General features: G+C 32.2%; 2 protein-coding genes across 3 annotated transcripts in view; both read left to right on the top strand.

Moving 5' to 3' along the window:
- Positions 1–8,797: 8,797 nt before the first annotated feature.
- Positions 8,798–12,775, top strand: LOC140039838 (frataxin, mitochondrial-like). Its single transcript, XM_072085419.1, has 5 exons — positions 8,798–9,010; positions 9,289–9,353; positions 9,712–9,832; positions 10,537–10,634; positions 11,244–12,775. Exons 1-5 carry the CDS (start codon positions 8,813–8,815, stop codon positions 11,383–11,385), a joined length of 624 nt encoding a protein of 207 aa, XP_071941520.1. The 5' UTR covers positions 8,798–8,812; the 3' UTR covers positions 11,386–12,775.
- Positions 12,776–15,544: 2,769 nt separating this feature from the next.
- Positions 15,545–23,035, top strand: part of LOC140040828 (potassium voltage-gated channel subfamily KQT member 1-like) — a 106,233-nt gene continuing 98,742 nt past the window's right edge. The window contains exon 1 of one of the 2 annotated variants that reach the window (XM_072087057.1): positions 15,545–15,811. In XM_072087057.1, coding sequence (XP_071943158.1) covers positions 15,712–15,811 — 100 coding nt within the window. In that variant the 5' untranslated portion in view covers positions 15,545–15,711. Of the gene's footprint in view, positions 15,812–16,507; positions 16,572–23,035 lie in introns of those variants that run through there. The other variant, XM_072087058.1, reaches the window with a different exon arrangement.

Below are 23,035 nucleotides of genomic sequence, written 5' to 3'. Positions count from 1 at the left end.
TAAAGCACAGATATAAAGATTAATATTTACTTTAAAACAATTTTATGCAATGTGGTTTTTTTGTTTTACAAAGTTATCAATTTCCACCGGCTGCATCTCGATAAGTAATACAATGTCGATAATTTTCCTAAGATTCTATCGGTTATTAAACGAAAAAAATTAATATTAATCACTTTTTTTTAAATGGTAGCGGTCACGTAAGCTATGGTAATGTCGATTTTGAATTAGAATTCTATCGATTTCTAAAATTAGAAAAAAATTCACAAAAAAATGTCTGGTTTTGACGAACAAATGTTAATAATTCACTTTTAAAAACAAAATTATGATCTCGATAAATACATAAAAAAACAGAGTCTATTTAAATAATAATAATAAATACATAACAGAGTCTATTTTAACTCAAACACTCAAACATGCGCCGTTTGCTATACTACTAGAAAAACATAGAAATAAGACAATTATGCTGTCTCTCTATCCAACAAACATTTCATCCAATGGGTAATCTTCATGAAAATGCTATTTTAATTTTACCAGTTATTTTATGTCCTCGATATTCAAAGTTAAACTAAATAGTAGCATTGCTGTGGTGTATTTATTTAAAATACTAGAGCAAAATAAGAACAAGCCTCTACAGGTTAAATAGTAACTTCTGCAGTAAATGCAGTAAAATAATCTTGACATGGTCCCATACTTATAATTCGATTAATGAAAACAAAATATCAGTAATTCTCCTATATTGAAGAAAATGTGTATTAAACAAATTTGAAATTGCTATGTATTGTATGTATAATAGAAATAGTAATTGTTATCAATAAACCATGAAATAAAATGTGGCCATTTTATGTAATAATACTTTCAAACTATGTACGATTCTACCTTAATATTTTAGTAATAAAATTGACGTTGAAGACACCGATTATCGTCAGATCACCGAGGTTAACCAACGTTGGGCCCGGCTAGAGCTTGGATGGGAGACCATCTGAGAATCACCGGGTGCTGTATATGGAGCAGCTGAGGTCCCATTAGGCATTTGAAATCAGCACTGCTGACTCTTATTGTGGCAGCCCCTGCATCTAGTATCTGCCTCAGACGTATTGGCTTATGCCTCTCCTCTGGTTAAGGTGGGCACTGGACGAGAGAAGCCCTTGGTCAATATAAACATGACCCTAAAGATTTAAAATAATGTATTTGATTTTTCATCTTACCCTGGGGTCACTGGGTCAAAGGTCACAATATAAAAAAATAATTATCCAGGTCAATTACAAAAAAAATAGTTTATTTATAAATATTATAACTACTAAATTTACATAGTATCAGTAGGTCATTTACTTTATACCATACAGTATAGCTTATTTTGACATTTACTTTTACATTTAGGCATACCTACTTTAGTAGACCTACAAAGCTTATAAGCTTACATTTCTGAAACATTGGTCACAAAAATGTCTAAATAATTCTTGGGTCGGACTCGATCGTCAATGGAGTTACTTTTTAAGATGTTTTTGCCATACTCTGGACAATTCTCGCTGTACTGAGAATTCAGTAAAATTACGTCAGAGTAGACCAATAAACTTAGCTTTCTGATAATTAGTAATTTAAATTATCATCTATCATTTTTTTTTTTAAATCAAATTATCTACAATTAAACTAAGCAACAACAGTTGCAAAGAACTAGTTTTGTTAATGTATACTTTAGTAAGTATCACAATGACTTACTGTCTTACTGTATTCATTACATTCTCGATTGAAGCATCATTTTGCTAATAAAAGTATTAATAAATACTGTTACTTAATCCTAATATATACTGATACTTTAAAATGTTTGTGTTTAGATAAATTTTAACATACAGTACACTAATGGTATTTAAATATGAATACAAACTACACTTGTTTTTAATGGCTGGATTTTTTTTAATTTTCATCCATCTCAAACTTAAAAATTTAAGGTGTTACGAAAGATTCTAATTTTTTTTTAATGTATCTTTATATTTGTGTCATTTGAGAGCAGAGGACTCGTTCTTATACTAAAGTAAACTATAGACACTTGTTCTAAAGATTTTTAGTTCACATAGTCTCTGTATTCTTAATACACAGAATATGTCATCTTTCACTTCTGCACCCACTTTGGTTAGTACAACTTAACTTTTCCCAATGTTAGGGTCAGGTTTTACTGTTTCAAGTGGTCGGTTACTGTTTGAACCACATGACCTCCATTTTCACAGTTACAAATTTTGTAAGGGTAAAGGTGTTTCCACACTTTCCCATAATTTCAGTTTAAACACTTCACACAACCAGCCAGGATTGACAGTTTTTGTGTGACATATTTTAGCATAGTGTACTATAATCTAGAAAAAAAACCAAATATAATAAATGTAATTCCTTACAATTAAAACACCTTTCCTAATAGTCTGATCCCTGAAGTTAACTCAAATGAGCTTTTCAAAATAGATATGAGTTGTTCATAAGTACATCATCCAAATTGAAATGAATTCACTTCATAATTAGAGTATTTTATATTGTAAGATAATGACATTTTATCTTGACCCAATACAAATCAAATGCAAATCATAAGAACATATTATGTATATTTCTATTAAATACATTCTTGTTCAAAATACCTGATGTTTTGAGAGATAATTAGCATATTTTATATGGCATAATTAGATGACATTTGACTTTGACCCCATACAACTCAATAGCATCTTTCTAAATATTTAGGGTCATATTTATATTAAATACATTCTTGTTAAAAATACCTGATGTTTTGAGAGATAATTAGCATATTTTATATGGCATAATTAGATGACATTTGACTTTGACCCCATATACAACTCAATTGCATCATTCTGAATATTTAGGGTCATATTTATATTAAATACATTCTTGTTAAAAATACCTGATGTTTTGAGAGTTATTTTCAAATTTTATATAGTGTAATTAGATAACCTTTTGAACCTTGAACCCTAATACAACTCAATTACTGTACATTATTCTAAACCGTTAGGGTCATGTTTAGGCCTATATTTGTACTATAGTTAGGCTAAACATTCTTATTCAAAATACCTAATGGATTAAGAGATAATTAGCATATTTTAGAGGCCATACTGGAATGACCTTTGACCTTGACCCCAAAGACAAATCAAATACATTATTTTAAATCTTTAGGGTAACATTTATATTTGTACTTATACATTCTTATTCAAAATACCTAATGGATTAAGAGATAATTAGCATATTTTAGATGTCAAACTGGAATGACCTTTGACCTTGACCCCAAAGACAAATCAAATATATTATTCTGAATCTTTGGGGTCATGTTTATATTTGTGTTCAATACATTCTTATACCAAATTCGTTATGGTTTAAGAGATAATTGGGATCAAAGTTGTAAAATGGCAGCCATTTTGATTTTATGCAAATTAGGTAATTTATAATGGGCAGATCAGGGTAGATTTTGGATATGATAATATCTACATATAATTGAGCATGTTTCAGCAAAAAAACAAACTGTTGCAATTTGTTTGACTGAAAAGTCTATTTCCACTCATCTATTGGTCAATGTTGGGACCAGCCAAAGGTGCTTTAAACAACCCTGACTTCAGATGAATGTAAGACTTATTGACATTGTCGTTTACGACAAGTCGGCCTTATTATATAAAATTCAACTATATCTCCAGAGCTCAATAATAAATAATTCGTCTATTTGAAATTATTCTGAATTATAAAATATGTCCTATGTAACTTGGACAATTGAACAAACTAAAACTTGTAGTAGAGTAGGAAATGGGGGTTCCCATGCACCCCTGAGGTATATTTTTTTAATGTGATTTTTTATAATCTCAAGTATGTCTAGTAACCAGATCAGGTTGTTAACATTTTCAAATCGTGTCCCATGGGGTTGTTTTTGACCCATTTAGTCAGCCATGTTGGTTTTAACAAATTAACATTTTTTCGCATTTCTCAGGAACCAGAGGTCGTAGAAATATAATTTTGGTACCAAAGTACTCAGTATATGTATGTTTGTATATGCTGTAATGAAAGTTTTTTGTATACAATTACGGGAAGTATGATTTTTGACCTATGACCTTGTTTTTAAATGGTGTCCATATCTCAATAACCGGTTGTCATAGAAACTTTATTTTAGTCTCAAATTATGCAGAATACCAACATTTATATTCATGGTAATGCAAAAGTTTGTCCGAAAATGATCGGAAATGATATTTTTGACCTTTGACATAATTTCATTTACATTTTTACACAATTTTGTCCATATTTGAGGGCATTAGCAGTTCTCGATAACTAACAGACATAGAAATATAATTTTTGTGTCAAAGTACTCGCGATATGCATTTTTATATTCACACTAATGAAAGTTTTTTGTGAAAAATGACCGGAAGTAGGACTTTTGACCTATGACCTCAACTTTAAATATTTTCATTATCTCAAAAACCAGTTGTCATAGAAACTTGGTTTTAGTCTCAAATTGTTCAGAATACCAATATTTATATTTATGATAATAAAAAAGTTTAACCAAAAACGACCGGAAATGATATTTTTTTATCTTTGACATACTCTTTTCTTTTTTGTCAGTTTAATTATAATGCGCCAAAAAAAAAGGCTCCAAAGAAAATATTTTCAACCAATCATCATCTTCTAACTTCCAACCAATCAGGTTGTTTTAAAACTGCATCACTTTCAACCAATGAAAATGCTTTTCATATTCCACAATGTTCTAAAACAAACTTACAACTAATCTCACCTAACTCAGGAAATAATTACTCAATTTAACTGGGATAAAAGGTATGTTTAAAAGCTGTTGTTGTTTTATTATATTGACATAATTACATGTATTCTTGTGAGATTATTGTTTATTAATCATGTCAAACTCAAAAAAGTGCAAGATTGATATTGATGAAATAGAAAATGTTCATCGGTAAGTTGCATTTTACATGTCAAAGGTATTGAGCATCTTCAATTTATTCCGCTCACTGATATCAAGGGATCAGCCTCAGAGAAGTTGAATCAGCTACATAGTATTAGTGACAAACGACTTACCGAACCTTATGATTCTCCTTATCGTATGGAGGATGTCTGTAAAGGTATTCCAGAGAATCTCGAAAATACTGATTTGAATGTAATTGGTTATCATCGTGCTTGCTACCAACGCTTTATTATTAACCAACATCGTTTAAAATGTAGTTCAACATCTAGTGCAGCTCAAAATTCCCGCTCAAATCGTAAACAACCATCAACTACGAACAGTTTGTTTCCACCAGAGTGTATTTTTTGTAATAAACTTGAATTGAAAGTGTCTAGAAAGACTGAAAGGTGCATCAAGTTTCCTGTTTATAAAACTGAAAATTGTGTATTTAAAGATCCCACATGGAAACAAATTGAGCCTCGGTCACTTGCACTAGGAATGCATGACCTACATTGCTTAGTGCAAGGTGAAGACCTGTTTTCCCGCGACGCCAATTTCCACCAATCATGCAGAAAAAAATTCAACCTAAAGTATGTAAAGTACATCCAGTCGTTGAATGTGGATAATGATAATGGTCTTAAAGGTGAGGCCCGCTTAAATGCATTGACGTGTGTAATTTATTTTATTCAAGAACATGTAATTGTAATTGGGCAGCAAGAAGTCATGCTATTGTCATCACTTCGTGATATCTATGTCAAAGAGTTAGAGAAAATGGAATTCCCTAATCCAGAGTATAGAAGTGAGAAACTCAAGGCACAGTTAGAGAACCACCATATAAGCAAATGCATTACTATTACAAATGTTAACCCAGGTGATAAGGGGTGTATTACTTATAATGTTGTTTTTAGCAAAAATCTGTCTGTCGCTGATGCAGTGAGTTATGCATATATACTGGGATTGAAAAACCAGTATGAAAATATGGCAATGCAACTTCGAAATTCTGTACAACAAGGTTTTAAAGAAATGAAGCCATTTCCGTGGCCACCTACAGCAAGTGATTTAGAAATCAACGCAGCCGATAAACTTCTTCCACCAAATCTTTTGAGCTTTTTGAGTATACTTATATCTAATGATGAAAACATGCAGAACATGAATGAAAAGACAAGACGTATTGTGCTTTCTATTGGCCAGGTATGACACATTTAAATTTATTCTTACAAATTTACAGTACGTAACAGTACGTAACAGTTATCATAACTGAATGTTCTTTGAAAGCCTTCTGCAACAGTTTATTGGTATGTTATTTGTACACGACGCATATTTAAAATTACACAATACATTGATGCATATATTGTCATATATATATATATATATTGATTTATTTTAGAATATATGCCGTGCTGTGACAAAAGCGAGTGGAAGTTGCCGAAGCACATACTCCTTAGTACCACAATTAGACATCTCTATCGCAGTAAGCAATTGACAACTATTCTGAATAGGTTGGGTCATTGTGAGACATACGACTTCAGCTTAGAACTTGAAACAGCACTGGTGAAAGCTGTAGATGAAATTTCTACATTCCTTACTCCACAAATCATTACTGGTGATGGTAATGATGTGTTCCATCTTGAGTGGGATAATCTAAACAAAGTTACCACAAACATCCATGGCTCAAATATGGTAAATACCACAGGCGGGATCATGATACAAGAGGTAAAGCCTGGATTTAATACCGTTGACCACGACCGCTTGTTACCTCTTTATGAGCGAAGCAATATAAGGTCCCGGATGATTGAAACACCAGAAACCCTTGTTCCTGTGCAGTTGTATGGTCGAGTTGGACCCAGATTTCAAGATGGAACTGTTTTTACACCACCTGCAACTAACGATACAGTGTACTGCAAGTATATACAAGAGTATCTTATCTGGTTTCATGCACGGTTTATTGGATGTCAACAAGAAGGAAATCAACTTGTTCCAGGGTTTGGTGGCTTCATTTCAGCAACTACAGTAGTCAAACCCTCAACAAAATCAACAATTGATTATTTCACACCCATCAACAAGGCTGGCAGAAAACTGACAACATATTAGAGCCAATTTGGTCACAAAGTGCTGTCCTTCCTCCTTCTCTCATTGATCTGATTGAGAAAACATCTGAGGAGCTGGACGAGGAAGAGTTAGATGAGGATGGTCACATCCTAGAAGAACTCCTCTCGAATGAAGATTAATTAATACATGTATGTATGTATTAATCTCAAAATTAAAAATGATAAGTTATATCATTACAAAATCATTCAATAGGGTTAAAGGTCGGAATGTTGATAACTAAACAACGAATTTATCCTAGTGTATTGTTACTAACAAAGATCGGTACAAAAATGTTTTTTCTATGTCTGTTAGTTATCGAGAACTGATAATGCTAACAAAATACGGACAGAATTTGTACTGACAAAAAAGAAAAGAGTATGTCAAAGATAAAAAAATATCATTTCCGGTCGTTTTTGGTTAAACTTTTTTATTATCATAAATATAAATATTGGTATTCTGAACAATTTGAGACTAAAACCAAGTTTCTATGACAACTGGTTTTTGAGATAATAAAAATATTTAAAGTTGAGGTCATAGGTCAAAAGTCCTACTTCCGGTCGTTTTTCACAAAAAACTTTCATTAGTGTGAATATAAAAATGCATATCGCGAGTACTTTGACACAAAAATTATATTTCTATGTCTGTTAGTTATCGAGAACTGCTAATGCCCTCAAATATGGACAAAATTGTGTAAAAATGTAAATGAAATTATGTCAAAGGTCAAAAATATCATTTCCGATCATTTTCGGACAAACTTTTGCATTACCATGAATATAAATGTTGGTATTCTGCATAATTTGAGACTAAAATAAAGTTTCTATGACAACCGGTTTTTGAGATATGGACACCATTTAAAAACAAGGTCATAGGTCAAAAATCATACTTCCTGTAATTGTATACAAAAAACTTTCATTACAGCATATACAAACATACATATACTGAGTACTTTGGTACCAAAATTATATTTCTACGACCTCTGGTTCCTGAGAAATGCGAAAAAATGTTAATTTGTTAAAACCAACATGGCCGACTAAATGGGTCAAAAACAACCCCATGGGACACGATTTGAAAATGTTAACAACCTGATCTGGTTACTAGACATACTTGAGATTATAAAAAATCACATTAAAAAAATATACCTCAGGGGTGCATGGGAACCCCCATTTCCTACTAGACTATTGGTTCTCACGCATTCGGCAATGCAAGGACGTAAAGCAACACAAGTCATTTGACCAAAGGAGATGACAACCAAATTTGTCGGGTTGGCGCGTTTGTTTGTTTATAACATATGTTCCAAAATCTTTACCAAGTCTCAGTTAAAACTCCATCCTTCATAAGAAAAACGTGAAAAACGCGTTCACACGCTGTTTGTTTACAGTGACAGTAGGTAATGTAATGTAATCGCTGTGTAAAAACTTGTTGAGTAAGAAATGTGTGTATGCACTGTGTTACATGGATTTACACTGGTTTTTTTTTCTGGCGACTAAACCCGGTACCCACATCAACTTCTTTAGAAGCATGGTGTGGAGATCATACTAGATAAAACAAAATAGGTTTAGGGTTTTAATTATTTTTAAATAAGAAAGTAGCAACATTATTCATAATAATATAATGAAGTTTTTACTTTAAAGTTTTCGTTAGACCTTGCCTCTACGTATAAATAATGAAAACGCAAGATATATGTAGGTACTGTATTATTATGTGTTTTATGATTCGACATACTCCGCTTTAGTATTCTATTTTTCCCAGAGAAATTTTGCCTAAATGCGTAATACCGCCCTCTATTTTACTTACATTTTCAAGATGGCTGCGCCCATGAGAACAGTTCAAGCTTTTCTGTGTCGTACAAAACACTTTCAATTGATAAAACTAAACATTATAAGTACAATTTTAGAATCAAAATGTAGTTTTAAATGGGCGAGATATATGTCCGTCCTGTCCGTCATTAGAAATAATGTCGTTACTACTTCTACTATTGATCTAATTCCTAGGCCAACGTTGGTAAGTAATCAACAATCAATAATGACAGTAGTCAGTGAGGTGTGGGAGAGAAGGCGTATTTTTGGCAGAGTGCGTTAAGTGTGATGCGTCTGAGATTCAGTAATAAGATAGAAAAGCCACCTCCCATTTTGCCAGACATTTATTTATTCGAGCATCTAATAGGCTATGTCTTCTTAATACACATCTGGATATGCAAATGAGCTATTCTAGATGTTGCTTTAGCAATGTGTTACATGACCTTTTTGCTACAGTACACTTTGTTTTTTTGTTTTTTTCAGGCTGCAGATTATTTTAAAAGTCATTCAATTCTGAAATGTACACATCGAACAAACACTACAGATAGGTAAGTTTGCTTATAACAATCCCCCGCACCCCCACCCCCACCAAAAAAAAAAAACAACCCAAAACCCCCAAAATTCAAATTCAAGCACTTGATGCCCAACCAGGAAAACATTTGATTGTTTATCAGTTGTGAATGGGCATTGAATGTTAACTACTGTGATCTCTGGTTTGTCAAGATAAAAAATTGATTTCACAAAATTCCAAGATATTTATCTCAATCAAACTGGATGTAATCATATCTATTGGCTAAATGGCGAAATATTCTTTGTAATGTGTGCATTATACACCCTCCAATACACAGTCTTTCATCTTAAACCTACCATAACTATCAACCCAACGTTTCTTTATATATTTTTCAGTGAGATGGATCTTAATTTCTATGAGAAACTTGCAGAAAACACTTTAAATGAAATTGAGGAAAATTTTGAGAGAGTCGGAGAGCATGAAAGTTGTCCTTCAGATTTTGACATTTCATCAGCGGTAAGATGAAAAGAATACTGGACACCTTTAGCTGGCCTAATATGTCCGGTATTCCTGAAATTTTGGTATTCAGTTAGTGGTAAAATTTGGAACTCGCGAAAAGTCTGGTTTTTGGTAGGACCTCTCATACCTTTAATTACAGATTATTAATTATAACGCAAGTCTAGTCTAGCTAAATAACAATAAAAAAATGCAAGGTCAGTGGTCGTATTCACCATCACACTAGTACCGTTTAATACATACATAAAATGTAACTTTTGCCTTGGTAAGAATGTGTGAATGTGTTTATGTGTTACATTGATATCTACTTGTAGTTGTCCCACGACCTAGATGATTGTAGGGGCGTAGCAGATGAGATACAGTAGTAGTACTCATCATGATACGACACCTCCTCTCCGTGCTGGCAGGGTTTTTTCTGTATGGCCGTCGTTGATTCTCCTGAACAGACGCCCTTATAGTTGGTTTTTGTTTTTAGTACCAATTGGGTGTCCAACCACTCTCCACACCATGCTCCTAAAGTTGATGTAGGTGACGGTTTAGTCGCCAGAAAAAATCATGGAAAAAATAAGTGTAAAATGTAACACAGTGCATACACACATTTCCTACTAACAAGTTTTTACACAGCGATTACATTACATATACAGTACTGTCACTCTAAACAAAAAACAGCATGTGAAAGAGTTGTTCACGTTTTTCTTATGAAGGATGGAGTTTTAACTGTGAGACTTGGTAAAGACTGTGGAACATATGTTATAAACAAACAAACGCCAAACCGACAAATTTGGTTGTCATCTCCTTTCAGGTAAGTGTCAGTTTTCATGAAATTCATCATCATCTGTTGTACTATTCATCTTGTGTAGACATTGCGTATGCTATACATTTCCATGCAACTTTTTTTTAAGATTTGATCTTTTAACCATGTAAATATTAACATAATTAATTCTTACAGTAAAGCAGACATCCCATATTTTAATGCCATCTACCACTCTTCCCGCTATTTCTCCCGATTTTTTTGGACAAACAGAAAATTGAGTATCCCAATAAATATGTATAACTCTACTGCTTCTAATACTATAGAGTATCACGGTGCTGATGTCACGACGGTAGGTGGCGCTGCATGGTTGCTAGCAACCATGCAGCACTCTCTATCGTTGTGACGTCACACCGTGATACTCTATGCTCTAGATACAGCTTTTTCGGTCTTTGGCACACCCACGTTTACAAATTATAGATTGATTTTTAAATAGCGCCCTCTATGTTTTTAATATTTGTTCAAAATGTTATAGTGCCCTCTAGAGTTCCGAAATGCTTTAAAAGACCTCCAGATTAATATTTCATTGAGAGTTGGGATGTATATAGTATTTTTATTATAAAAGTATTATTATGATACATTACTAATTTTTGTTTTCAGTGGCCCAAAACGTTATGACTACATAGACAATCGCTGGATCTACCTTCATGATGGAGTTTCACTTGATGAGTTACTAACTGTAGAGATTTCCAAAGCTCTTTGTTTAGAAGTAAAATTCAACATTACAGGGCAAGATTTATAACATAAAATGAATATTATATATATGGTTATTAAAGGAGTTAGAGTTGTACATAGAGATCGGCGATTTTTCATCTCGCATGTTTAGAACAAGAGCAGTCAGAGAGTTGCAACCTCCACCAGGAGTAAAAAGATAAAAAGAACCGTGATAAAGATCCGTCTTGTAGTTTTTGCGTGCAACCTAAATGTAATAAAATAATAAAAAGTGGTCCAGAATTTGGAACCTGGTCTGGATTGCCTCCACGATTGAATGAAGTCTTCGGTGACCACATGTCTATGTTTAAATTTAGTAAAGATTCGTAGTTTAGTTTTTGACGTTATCCTGCTATTACAGACAAACACACAAACACAACTATCTCAGACAAAAATATAACCTCCTAGGTAATAAGAAGGTAAACATTTCATTACAAAAGTATATATATAGAATATTTGTTGCATATGTGCACAAATGCAGTTCCACGAACGTTGAGGGTATTAAAATAAATAATCCAATTGAATTTGAACCAAAGTTGTCATAAATATTCACTCCCATTCTGTATGAATAGAGAACTTCAGGAAAAGTAGCTTAGTTCCCACTAGGATGTAAACGTAAGCGAATTCACCAATAAAAAGTAATAATAATAAATAATAATAATCCATCGCTTGTGATTGGTCAAATCACTTGCGCTGCGTCCTACATCCTTGCATTGCATCTCTAGGATGCAACACAAGCACGTAAACAAATTGACCAATGACAAGGCGACAGTTTGGATAATCCGAATAATCTATTAATTGTGATTGGTCAAATTACTTGAGTTGCGTTTATGTCCTTGCATTGCGTGGGAACCAAGCTTGAAGGTTTAGTTTGTTCAATTGTCCATGTTACATAAAACATATTTTATAATTCAGATATATAATTATGAATATGTATATCTAAAATAGAAGAATTATTTATTCTTGAGCTCTGGAGAGATAGTTGAATTTCATTACTGAAATTGGCCACATTTTATTTCATGATTTATTGTTGACAATTATTATTTCTATATATTATTATACATAATTAGCAACTTTATATTTTAAAACACATTTTCTTCAATATAGGAATCTGTTCAAATTTGTGTTTAACATTTGAGAATTACAGATATTTTGTTTTTATTAATCGAATTATAAGTATGGGACCATGTCAAGATTGTTTTACTGCAGTTACTCTTTAACCTGTAATCTTGGTCTTATAATTTTCAAATACACCACAGCAATGCTACTATTTAGTTGAACTTTGAATATCGAGGACATAAAATAACTGGTAAAATGATTTTAATGGATTAAATGTTTGTGGGATATATTTGTCTTATTTCTATGTTTTTCTAGTTGCAAACGGCGCCCCGTACATTTTTGTTTACATGTTTGAGTGTTTGAGTTAAAACCGGCACTGTTATGTATTTATTATTATTATTTAAATAGACTCTGTTTTTTTATGTATTTATCGAGATCATAATTTTGGTTTTTAAAAGTGAATTAATAACATTTGTCCGTCAAAACCAGACCTATATTGTGAATTTTTTTTCTCTTTTTAGAAATCGATAGAATCCTAAGAAGATTATTCAAAATCGACATTGCCATAGCTTAACGAGATATAACCGGTACTATTTAAAAAAAAGTGAATTAATATTATTTTTTTTCGTTTAATAACCGCCGATAGAAATTTAATTTAAGGGAGGAGGGCCTATTATAAATGGCAAATTGAAATGTGCCAACTGAAAATAGTGTCTCTTGTCTTAGTCTTATCTGTTGTATTATTATAATTTGAAAAATGTTCGTTTAATAACCACCGATAGGCATTTAACTGACATTGTATACTTATCGAGTTGCAGCCGGTGGAATTTGATAATTTTGTAATACAATGGACAATGTATAATGTACCGAGAGTTATGCTACATAAACTACGAGTACAATTTTTTTAAAGTGAATTAATATAATTTTGTCCTTTAAAACTATTAAACAAAATCACTTTGTCTTTACATTAATCAACCCAGACCTATATAATATCGTTCAATAAAATCTGACTATAAAGCAATACTGTACTCATCAATGCTTCAATATTTTAATGGATTTTATTGTTATTATTTCTGCGAGTATGAATAGCATTACAAATAAAAGGATTATTTTAAAAGAAAATATCGACATATTTTCCTGCGACCTTAACAAAAGTTAAAATGTAGGCCTATTATTTTCTTATATTTCCTCTGGTAATAATAATAATAAATAAAGACAATTTTAATATATTAAAATATTAATTAAAAATGTATTAATATTTCAGACTGAATTATTTATGAACATTATTGACAATGAATTTTAGCAAATGGATATGCCTTTGTGGTTGTTGCAAAAAACGAACGTTCTACGAATTCGTATGCCGAGTTATTGGTTTAGTCAAGTGTATATTGGCGTAACTCGACCGACCTTAAGAATATGCCCTACCCTAGCTAGACATTTATTCTAAAGAAATAAAAATTGTGGTTTTCCAAATCAAGACAATTTAACGTAAACATAATTGAATAAAGGAAAATGAGTTGAGTTTATTCTTTTTCTTAATTATTTAAAAAAGGCAATTAAAAACAAATGCCTACCTACTTACCGGTACCCTAATATTTTTGGGCCCGTTACGCCAACATGTTTGGAGGGGATTGGTGGTGTGGGGCGGGTAAAAAGAGAGAGTATTTAATATTAATAGTTTTAAATTTGTAAAGCGCAAAAACAAAGTTCTTGAAGCACTATGAAAACAAGTAAATTTAGTTTTTCTAGTGTTCTCAATATTAATCCGCAGTAGTTTACCAGCGCGCATATATTATATTATTATCATGGGATTTAAATAGACGTTTGCGTACGTTTCATTGCTTTCCGATTTTTTTTCTCGAACATTTTAAAGTTCCACGCACATGTTCACCACCAAAGTATATTGCTGTCGTATGATGCACATGCAGTTTGGTACCAAAGATACTATGGTATAACGCCACGAAGTGGTGATTTACGTTTTTCGGTTTGGACGACAGCCAAGTGGTTCATTGCGTGCCCATGAACATTCATTAGACAGTGTATACCACGATTGGAAAACACCCCTATTTGGGGCAAATCGTTGAACCTAAATTCGTTTTAATCGTCAATAACTAATTACCTACCTCAATTTAATTAGTAAACAGGGTTACATCAGATGGTTAAAATCAGTACCGAAAGTATGAACCAACTTTATATACCTTCGAGTAAAAATTCTAGAAATAAACCGAGATTTATCGAATTTTGCCCTTACGTAAATTTATATATAGATGATACCGTATACTTTATATTCAGGGAACATTTTCGCCAGTGTAGCGTAGCAAAAAGCTATACAAAACAACCTTATTGCTACACATTTTGAAAATTGTGTAGCAAAAAATACAATACAAAACTATGTTTCTCGACTTAAAAATCAGTTTGATTAGCAATATTGCTAAACAAAATTTTTAAATGAAAATTTTCCCTGATATTGTTATATCGTTTTAAATGATACTGTTTCTGTCGAGAAAAACAAGTTGTCTATTTATTTTCTTTTTCCATGTACTGTAACAAATAAAGTTGATTTGATTTTGATAGTCAGAATGCGCACAACGTAACATAAACTTATTAATATTTAAGCCTACTGTGTTTTTGACGCATGTTAACTAATTGTCTAACTATGGTCCATACCAATCAACTTAAAAAATTGTATGACAAACTCTACAATTTAGGCCTCCTCGACGCGTTAAGCCTTGTCTACACTATCAAACTTTGTGAAACAAATTAATGTGATGTGCTCATTATAGGGACATGATGATGTCATATCACTACCATATTTGGACATATCACTGCCATATTTATGCACATCACACTTTTTTTTTCAATCTAGTTTGATAGTGTAGGCAGAGCTTTAGATACACAACGTATCATAAACTTATTAATTTAAGCCTACTGTGTGTTTGAGTCATGTTACTAAAATAATATGTTATTTTACTACCAAAGGTAAACAAATTCTTTTTACGTACTGAATTCAACTATGGTCCAATCAACGATTGTATGATATTATTTATTACTATACAATTTAGGCCTCCTCGGCGCCTTAGATGTGCAACACTGCACTCTGTGGTCTGCGACTGACGGTAGGAAATCAACTGAGCGACAACTCGCATCAAACATACATGAACATTTGATTCATTAAATACAGTACACAATTCAACAAACCATTACAGAATCTATATCACACTTGCTGTCGTTTTAGAGTTTATCGATTAAATATTAAAACAGCTTAGAGCAGGAATTGTGGACGTTTAGTTAGCCGGCCATGTCTTCATCTGCGACATACTCAAATCCAGCCACATGCAGTCCCCACAAAGCCAGTAGTTACTCGTATACAAGTGTATCGGAAGCCGATCCAAGCTTAGGTAAGTAGTAGGGCCTACTCTAGTAGAAACAAAGTACAGTAGCTGTCATAAACCTTATATGAAGTTAGGAAATGCATTTATGAATGATATTATTATCGTGTTTCTTGTATCCAATAATATTAATAATATATTCTATAATAATTTGATTACTGGTACTTAACGTTGTGGTCCGTAGTAATCAACAAGTATTTGCCCAAGTATTTTGACATCTTGTTTTTTAAGGAGCCCTGTAAGGCCTAAATGTTTTTAATTGATATCCGCAAACATATTTTCTTGATTATTTTTTCATTTGGTGTAATTCTTTTATAGTACATTAGTATAGGGTATAAAATAGTAAAGTTCTATTCAATTGGGGAAATATTTTTTGGTTGAACACACATTTTTCCCTATCAAATACTCCAATTATTGAAAGTTATAATTTAAATATTGTTTTTTTACCTTATTTAAAAAAATACCTTTTAATTTGATTTTCTATTTTTTTTTCTTTTTTTATTTTAAAACTTTTTAAAAGTGTGCTAAATTTGAGAAATTGAATAATAATCAACCTGTTTATAAATTGTAATCATATTAAAATAACAAAATTTTGATGAGATCGTTAACTTGTAAGATCTTAGAATTATTCATTACCCACGAGTCATTAATATGGCTCCCTCTAGTCGTGATGGATGAGTAAAGACAGTCAGTTGGTTTTTAGTTCTTGTCTGTAGTACACTATATGATGAAACATGGCAACTTTAGATACAAGTTGACGAGGTAAGAAGTAAGTTGTCAAGTACCATTTATTTTTTATTTATTTTATTACATATTACAATAATACAAATCAGTGAATTTAATTTTTAGAAGTAATTAAACTTAAAATATTCTTTATGACGTTTCATTGAGGCTCAGATTTCAGTGGTGAAACTAGGATTTTTGGCCTAAAAATTGTAAAATTTGCCTAAGGATTGTGGGAAACTTGTTATTGCGAAAAGATTTGAATGTTAAACAACATGAGCACTTACTATTTTTTAAATTTCACAATGAATAAATTCTTACTGAGATATACTTTAAAAGTGAATATAATATTACATTACCTTTTCGTATTTTTCATTTAGAATATAAATATTTATGAAAAAATGTAAGATTATACTTGATAGATAAATCTAGTGACCTTTTAAAGCATTAGTGACCATTTTTAAAAGGTCACAATGTTTTAAAAAAACATTAATGGATTTTTACAACATGACCTTTTTATAATCATTCTTTTATTCTTTTTTCTTCTATGATGTTAACAATGTAATTTAATATACAAATTCATATTTTTGATATAAAATGATAACTACAGTGCTGTAATAATGTTTTCTATAACTTTATATGATAAATAACAAAACCTTAACAGTATGTAGGGAAAAAACTGTTACTATTATTGCCTGTTTAGGATTCTTTCACTTATATGTGATTGTTGGCTCAGCTGATATGACCATTACAAACTGGCTACTACATTTACTATAATTAAGTTTACTAAAGAATGAAACCTTTGTTTGTGTCTGTGCTAAATTGGATTTGTGGGTTTTATTGATATGAGCAACTACTTTTCTTTTTCTCTCATTTAATATCTCACAAATACTTTCCTACATCTTCTATTCCTCCTCATTTCTATTTCCCCCTCTCTCATTTCTCATAAACCCTTTTCTCCTTCCCTTTCCCATTTTCTTTCTTTCATCTATTTTCTCAATAATAATTTCCCCAGCATTTCCCACAAAAACTTTCGGACAGAAACTCTGTAAAATGATATATTATATATATTATTATAATTTTTGGGGTTTAATTTTGGAATATTATATGACATTTTTTGTGTAAAACACTTTAGAAACATTTTTATTTTACAACCATTATCAATATTTAAACACTCTAACTATTATTAAAATTGAAATTATGGATTTACCATAGAACACAGAGGGACACATTGTATTAGATTGTACTTTTAATCTCAGTCATTTCCTTAATACTGTATATACTAATAATAAGTCCTTATATATCGTCATTTCTTTCCTGTCATAAGTTATATTTCCTTTTGGATGTGAATTAAAATGGTTTATTGCTACATGACCACATTGGTTTCAGGCTTTCCAGATGTTCTTATTTCCGTAACTGCTGTTGTTGGAAATGTTCTTTTTCATCCTTATTAAAGGTATTTTCCCCCTTAAAAATATAATTAAATATGTATATGAAAAATGAAGATTTATAAAAAAAAAGATTCTGCAGTTTTAATAAAGTTAATCACTAAACTAAAAAGTATAATGTTTTTATTTATAAAATAACAAAATAAATGGTTAAATTCAACCAAAAACCCACTGACTTCCAATCAATTTGACTATTTTTTGTGAGTACAGTTTTTTTAGGTAAACATTTTTTTGTCAAATTTTTTATTAATTTTTTACGAATAAAATTATGTCTACATTACAATGGAATATTCAACATATGATATTTTATAGTCACATCTACAGTAGTTACTAACCATGACCAAAATTTGAATCGAAAAAAAAATTATTTACCTGAAAAAACCTAAAGCAATAAATAGTTCTCCATATTCATTGAGGACAATAAATCTTCTTATGATGGAAAACTTTTACTGTGATGATTCTTATAATAAAAGTAATAGATATTTTTTAATCTTTCAATAATACATTGCATTACACATTTTACAATCTAGTGACTTTATAGACAGCATATTATTATAATTTAAATATTTGTTTGCCTAAATAAATAAATAAAAACAAAAATGTCATTCTACAGCGAGAAACTCATCAATTAGGCCTACAGATGCATAAACTAGCATTTAGTGTCAGTCCCATTTAAGGCTTAGGGTGTGGAATGAAACTGTCGTAAGTTGTTTTTTAATTTCCTACACAATTCAACAACAACTTGCCAATTACAGGATAGATTATCATGCTTATAAAGTCTCATCTGTGGAGTGGAGTAGAAACAGTTGTAAATTCAAAACTGGCTCTAGGTCACCCTGGTCCTATTGAGATTGGAAGGCGAGCATGTTTGTTAACCACCAAGTTACAGCTCTACTTCCAAATTGTATATATTCCTGCCGTGGATGGTGTTTTACTATTAGATTAGTAAAAAGTCTATGTTGTTATTATATGATGTTACCAAGTTATTATGTTCACTAATTACAGCAAGAAAAAATGACTTCAATGTACAAGGGATAATGACATAAACAGGGCTATCATCATTATTATGAATTGGAGCAATTGAGATATCTTATTACAGTTAATATAAGGATATTTGTCAATTAATTTGTTTAATTACATCTTTATGTCTTTGTTATGAGATTTCCCTTGTGATAAGAACAAACCATCAGGTATCATACGAAGTAGTAGTTTCCAAGGTACATGTGGTGTCTGTTAGCGTGTGATTTCCCCAGAGAGAAATTATGTGTGCTGACCATGCAATGCATACAGAGTGGGCATAGAAAATGATGCAATGGTTAGTGTAACATTGCTTTTCTGTGGCTGTAATATACTTGGGTAAGATCCCTAAAATACTGTGCTAAATAGAATTAGCACATACAATCAGCACAGTTTCAAGGCTCTGCTTGACAATAGTTCAAGCATTCTATAATAATTACGTATTTAAGAAAGTCAATAAATTGGCACATGTTCTTCTACAGGGTCTACTTTACCAGTTCTAGCATTCTCAGATAAGTACTTTAAAAAAAGCGGCAGGAGTATCACAAATCATAGACTTAAAAATGAGAATAGTTTTGGTGGTACAGTAGTTCAAATTTTCTCAGATAAGGACTTAAAACTAGTACACCTCTAAAAACTATTATTTAAAACTTGGTAAAGATATATACAAACTTAATTTAATATAATAATACATTATTTAACCAGAAGAAGATGGTTTAATTTGATTTTTATTTTGTTTCCAAACCCAACCAACAACAAAATAAATTCGCAAATAACAGGAGGGTAATCACAACTTGCCCAAATGCAATTGTCATTGGCGTAAAGGCTACATTATGTATGAGACCTGAACGGCTAATTAAGATTAAGTGCATGTATTATTAATATTTGTATAATGTAAAGAGGGACTACAGCGACAGGCCCATTTGGGCTTTTGTAGTCTCTCGACTATATATTACAGTATATGCCAACCATTGTTATAAGTAAGTAAGTAAGTAATATTTATTGCTTTCCAAATACAGTACAAATAAATAAAACAGTATAATGTAAATGAAATAAAAAGAGAAACATTAAATATAAAAATACAAGACTAATCAAGAAAATAAGCATGGAAAGCAGGGGATGGCCCTTTAAGCCCAGAGGCTTGTTTCCAAAGGGGTCCCTTAGTCAATAAATGTTTCTTGAATTGAAAAAAAAAAAGAACTCAAAGGCTAAACCCAGGGACTCAAGGGGCTAAAGATAAAAATGTTGAATACAATAAAAGGAAAAAAAAATAATAGTACAGTATACTATAGTATTATTTAGGAAACAGTACTTTAAACAAGTTTATGTTCCATACTTTGCCATAGTATCCTGAGGCTGACTTTTGTTTTCAATTTCAGCAATTTTGACACACAAACGTCAGAATTATAGGTTTATATAGTATTTACAGTCTGAACAGGCATTCAAATATTGTTGAAAAAGGCTAAAAAGTGGCAGAGCGACTTATGCGTTACACCACTGGCAATTGTGTAACTGTCTGAGCAATAAAACATTTCTTTGATCATTTATATTATCTGTTTGTAAATTAACGTTTGGTTATAATATTAGATGAAATAATTTAAAATCAATTTTGTAAAGCAATCAGGCAGAACCAAAGATAAAAAAGTAGTATATTCCTTGGTGGATATACTGTAGGTGCAAAGACATTGAATAATTCATGCATTGTTTAAATCACAGTAATTATACCAGTGGTGGCGCCAGGATTTCCCCGACGGGGGGGCCGAATTCCCCGACAGGGGGGGCCGAATGCGCGAAAGCGGGGGTGGGTTCAGAAAATTTTGAAAAAATAGATGCTTACACACTGTTTAATGGGCTAGAGCAACTGTTTCCATTTACATTTAATAACAATGTCACATAATAATGTAAATTTAAATAAATCTTTCCTAAATACTCTAATTAATAGGGATCTTTTTCGACGAACTAATAATAAACTTTGATCCAAAAATGCCTCGATAGTGCATGTGTTTAGTGTACGACTGTGCTTTGGTGGTCTGTTAACCTCAGATATATACCCTATAGCCGGGTGAATAACTCAATGTAATTTAGTACCGTATACAATGAATTGCCGTAATCGCCGTGTCTATAACACAAATCAATAAAATGCCGTTTTTTCGGCCGTGTACATAGAACAAGACATTTCATGTTTATGTTATGCCTATGAAATAATAATAAAAGAACATCATGTTTATCGTTTTTTTTATCGTTTATACTGCATACCATTATATAAAAAACCTTCTTACGCGAGAAAAAAGTTCACGATATTACACTCTACTCTGTACAGGGGTGTAAATATACAGGTCCACGCTAACGCTTGCACACGGACCAGGGCGGAAAATGGTGTATTTTTGGAGAGTGATGACGTCAGCATTCACACGAGGAGCGAGCTAAGACAACGTGATGCTGGTAGTGGGAGTGCATGTGTTTTGAAAATAACTCAGTTGTGGGTATTTTCCGAAGATTTTAAATTGCGTTTTCTTTTTAAACTCTTGAATTCATAAATAGTTCTTTCACTATGTAGGCCTATTTACACAACTATAGCTCTAGCCTACTCTTCTTAATTCAAAGAGTCAAGTGCGCCGAATCCGCGTCTAGCGACGGTCACGGGTTTGTTGCATCTTTTTTTTCCCTTTAGAAGTAAGCCACCCTATTCACCCACCTACCCTAGATCGAGATTTATGCGCGAAAAGAAACGTGACCAGACCCTGTTTTATGGTTCGGGCCAACCGCTTCCTTTTCCCAATCGAACCCCCACCCAAACCCCTTTAATCGACAGCGAACATATACGCAAGGGTTATTGGTAAATTGAAACAATTCGTAAACTCAACCGTGAGAACATAACTCGTACCTTTATCCCTGTATGAACGTACGTCGATGCGTAGTTGCAAATGAATTTTCGATTTTCGCCTGGAATCTGAAAAATACATATTTTGGTCCCTGGATGTAATATGATACAGCCCAGATATGTCGACGCGTATACCGCAGTGAGTGAAAGATTCGTACAAACAGACACCGCCACCAGACAAATGCGTACCACATACTGTTTACTTCGCTGTCAGTATATCGTACGTACGTCAAAAATGGAATGCCGCAGTTACTTAAAATATATAGTAGTACACTTAATATTGTTTTATTTTTTACCAGAAAAGAAATGATCCTATTTTTCTCCCCGACCAATATGGCCAATACTCCCTGACGGGGGGGCCAGCTTTCCCCGACGGGGGGGGGGCCCTGGCCCCCCCCCGGCCCCCCCGCTGGCGCCACCACTGAATTATACATATAAAATAACTTAATAATAACCATCTTGATACGTATTTTCAACAGATTTGAAGTTTTGCAGAACATACATTATTGATATTTGTCATTGAATTCAACTTTAATACTTTAGTTTTTTTATTACCGGAAGTTACCGTATTTCAAAATGGTGTACAGTATAATATTAAATGAATGTTTTTTATCATTTGCTGTAGTTCAGTTAACGATATTGTTGAATTTTGAAGAATAAATATAAAAGCCTGTTTAAGATTGGTGATTATAGTTAAAACATGGAACATAAAGGAGAAGGAAGTGTTAGAAGATTGGAAAGGGCAATGATAAGAAAGATGTGTGGTGTTAACTTGACAGAAAGGAGGAACACAAAGTACTGTAGCTCATGGAACATGGAAGTGAAATACTGCCAGTCTTGGAAGTTGTTATGAGGAATAGCTGGAGACTGATAGGACAAGTCAAGAAAAGGTAGATCAGTATATATAGGAATCAATAACGCAGAGCTTAGCATCCAGAAGACTGGAGGAAGACTATAAGAAGTGGAGAGATGGTAGCAGCCTCATGCATCAAGTGACAGTCAGAATGCCTTGGAAATTGCTGCTGTAACACAAAAATTATTTCCATATTTGACGCCTTGAATAAGTGCATTTTGTAGGATTGTAGATAATAAATAAATCATTTTGTTTGACAAATCCAAAAGAAATTACTCACATTCTTTAGCTTTCGCCATCTTGGCTGATGG

This window comes from Antedon mediterranea, chromosome 2, assembly GCF_964355755.1.
Source record: "Antedon mediterranea chromosome 2, ecAntMedi1.1, whole genome shotgun sequence".
NCBI classification, from domain to species: domain Eukaryota; kingdom Metazoa; phylum Echinodermata; class Crinoidea; order Comatulida; family Antedonidae; genus Antedon; species Antedon mediterranea.
The sequence above is the reverse complement of the archived record's forward strand: the minus strand, read 5'-3'. Positions and strand labels throughout refer to the sequence as shown.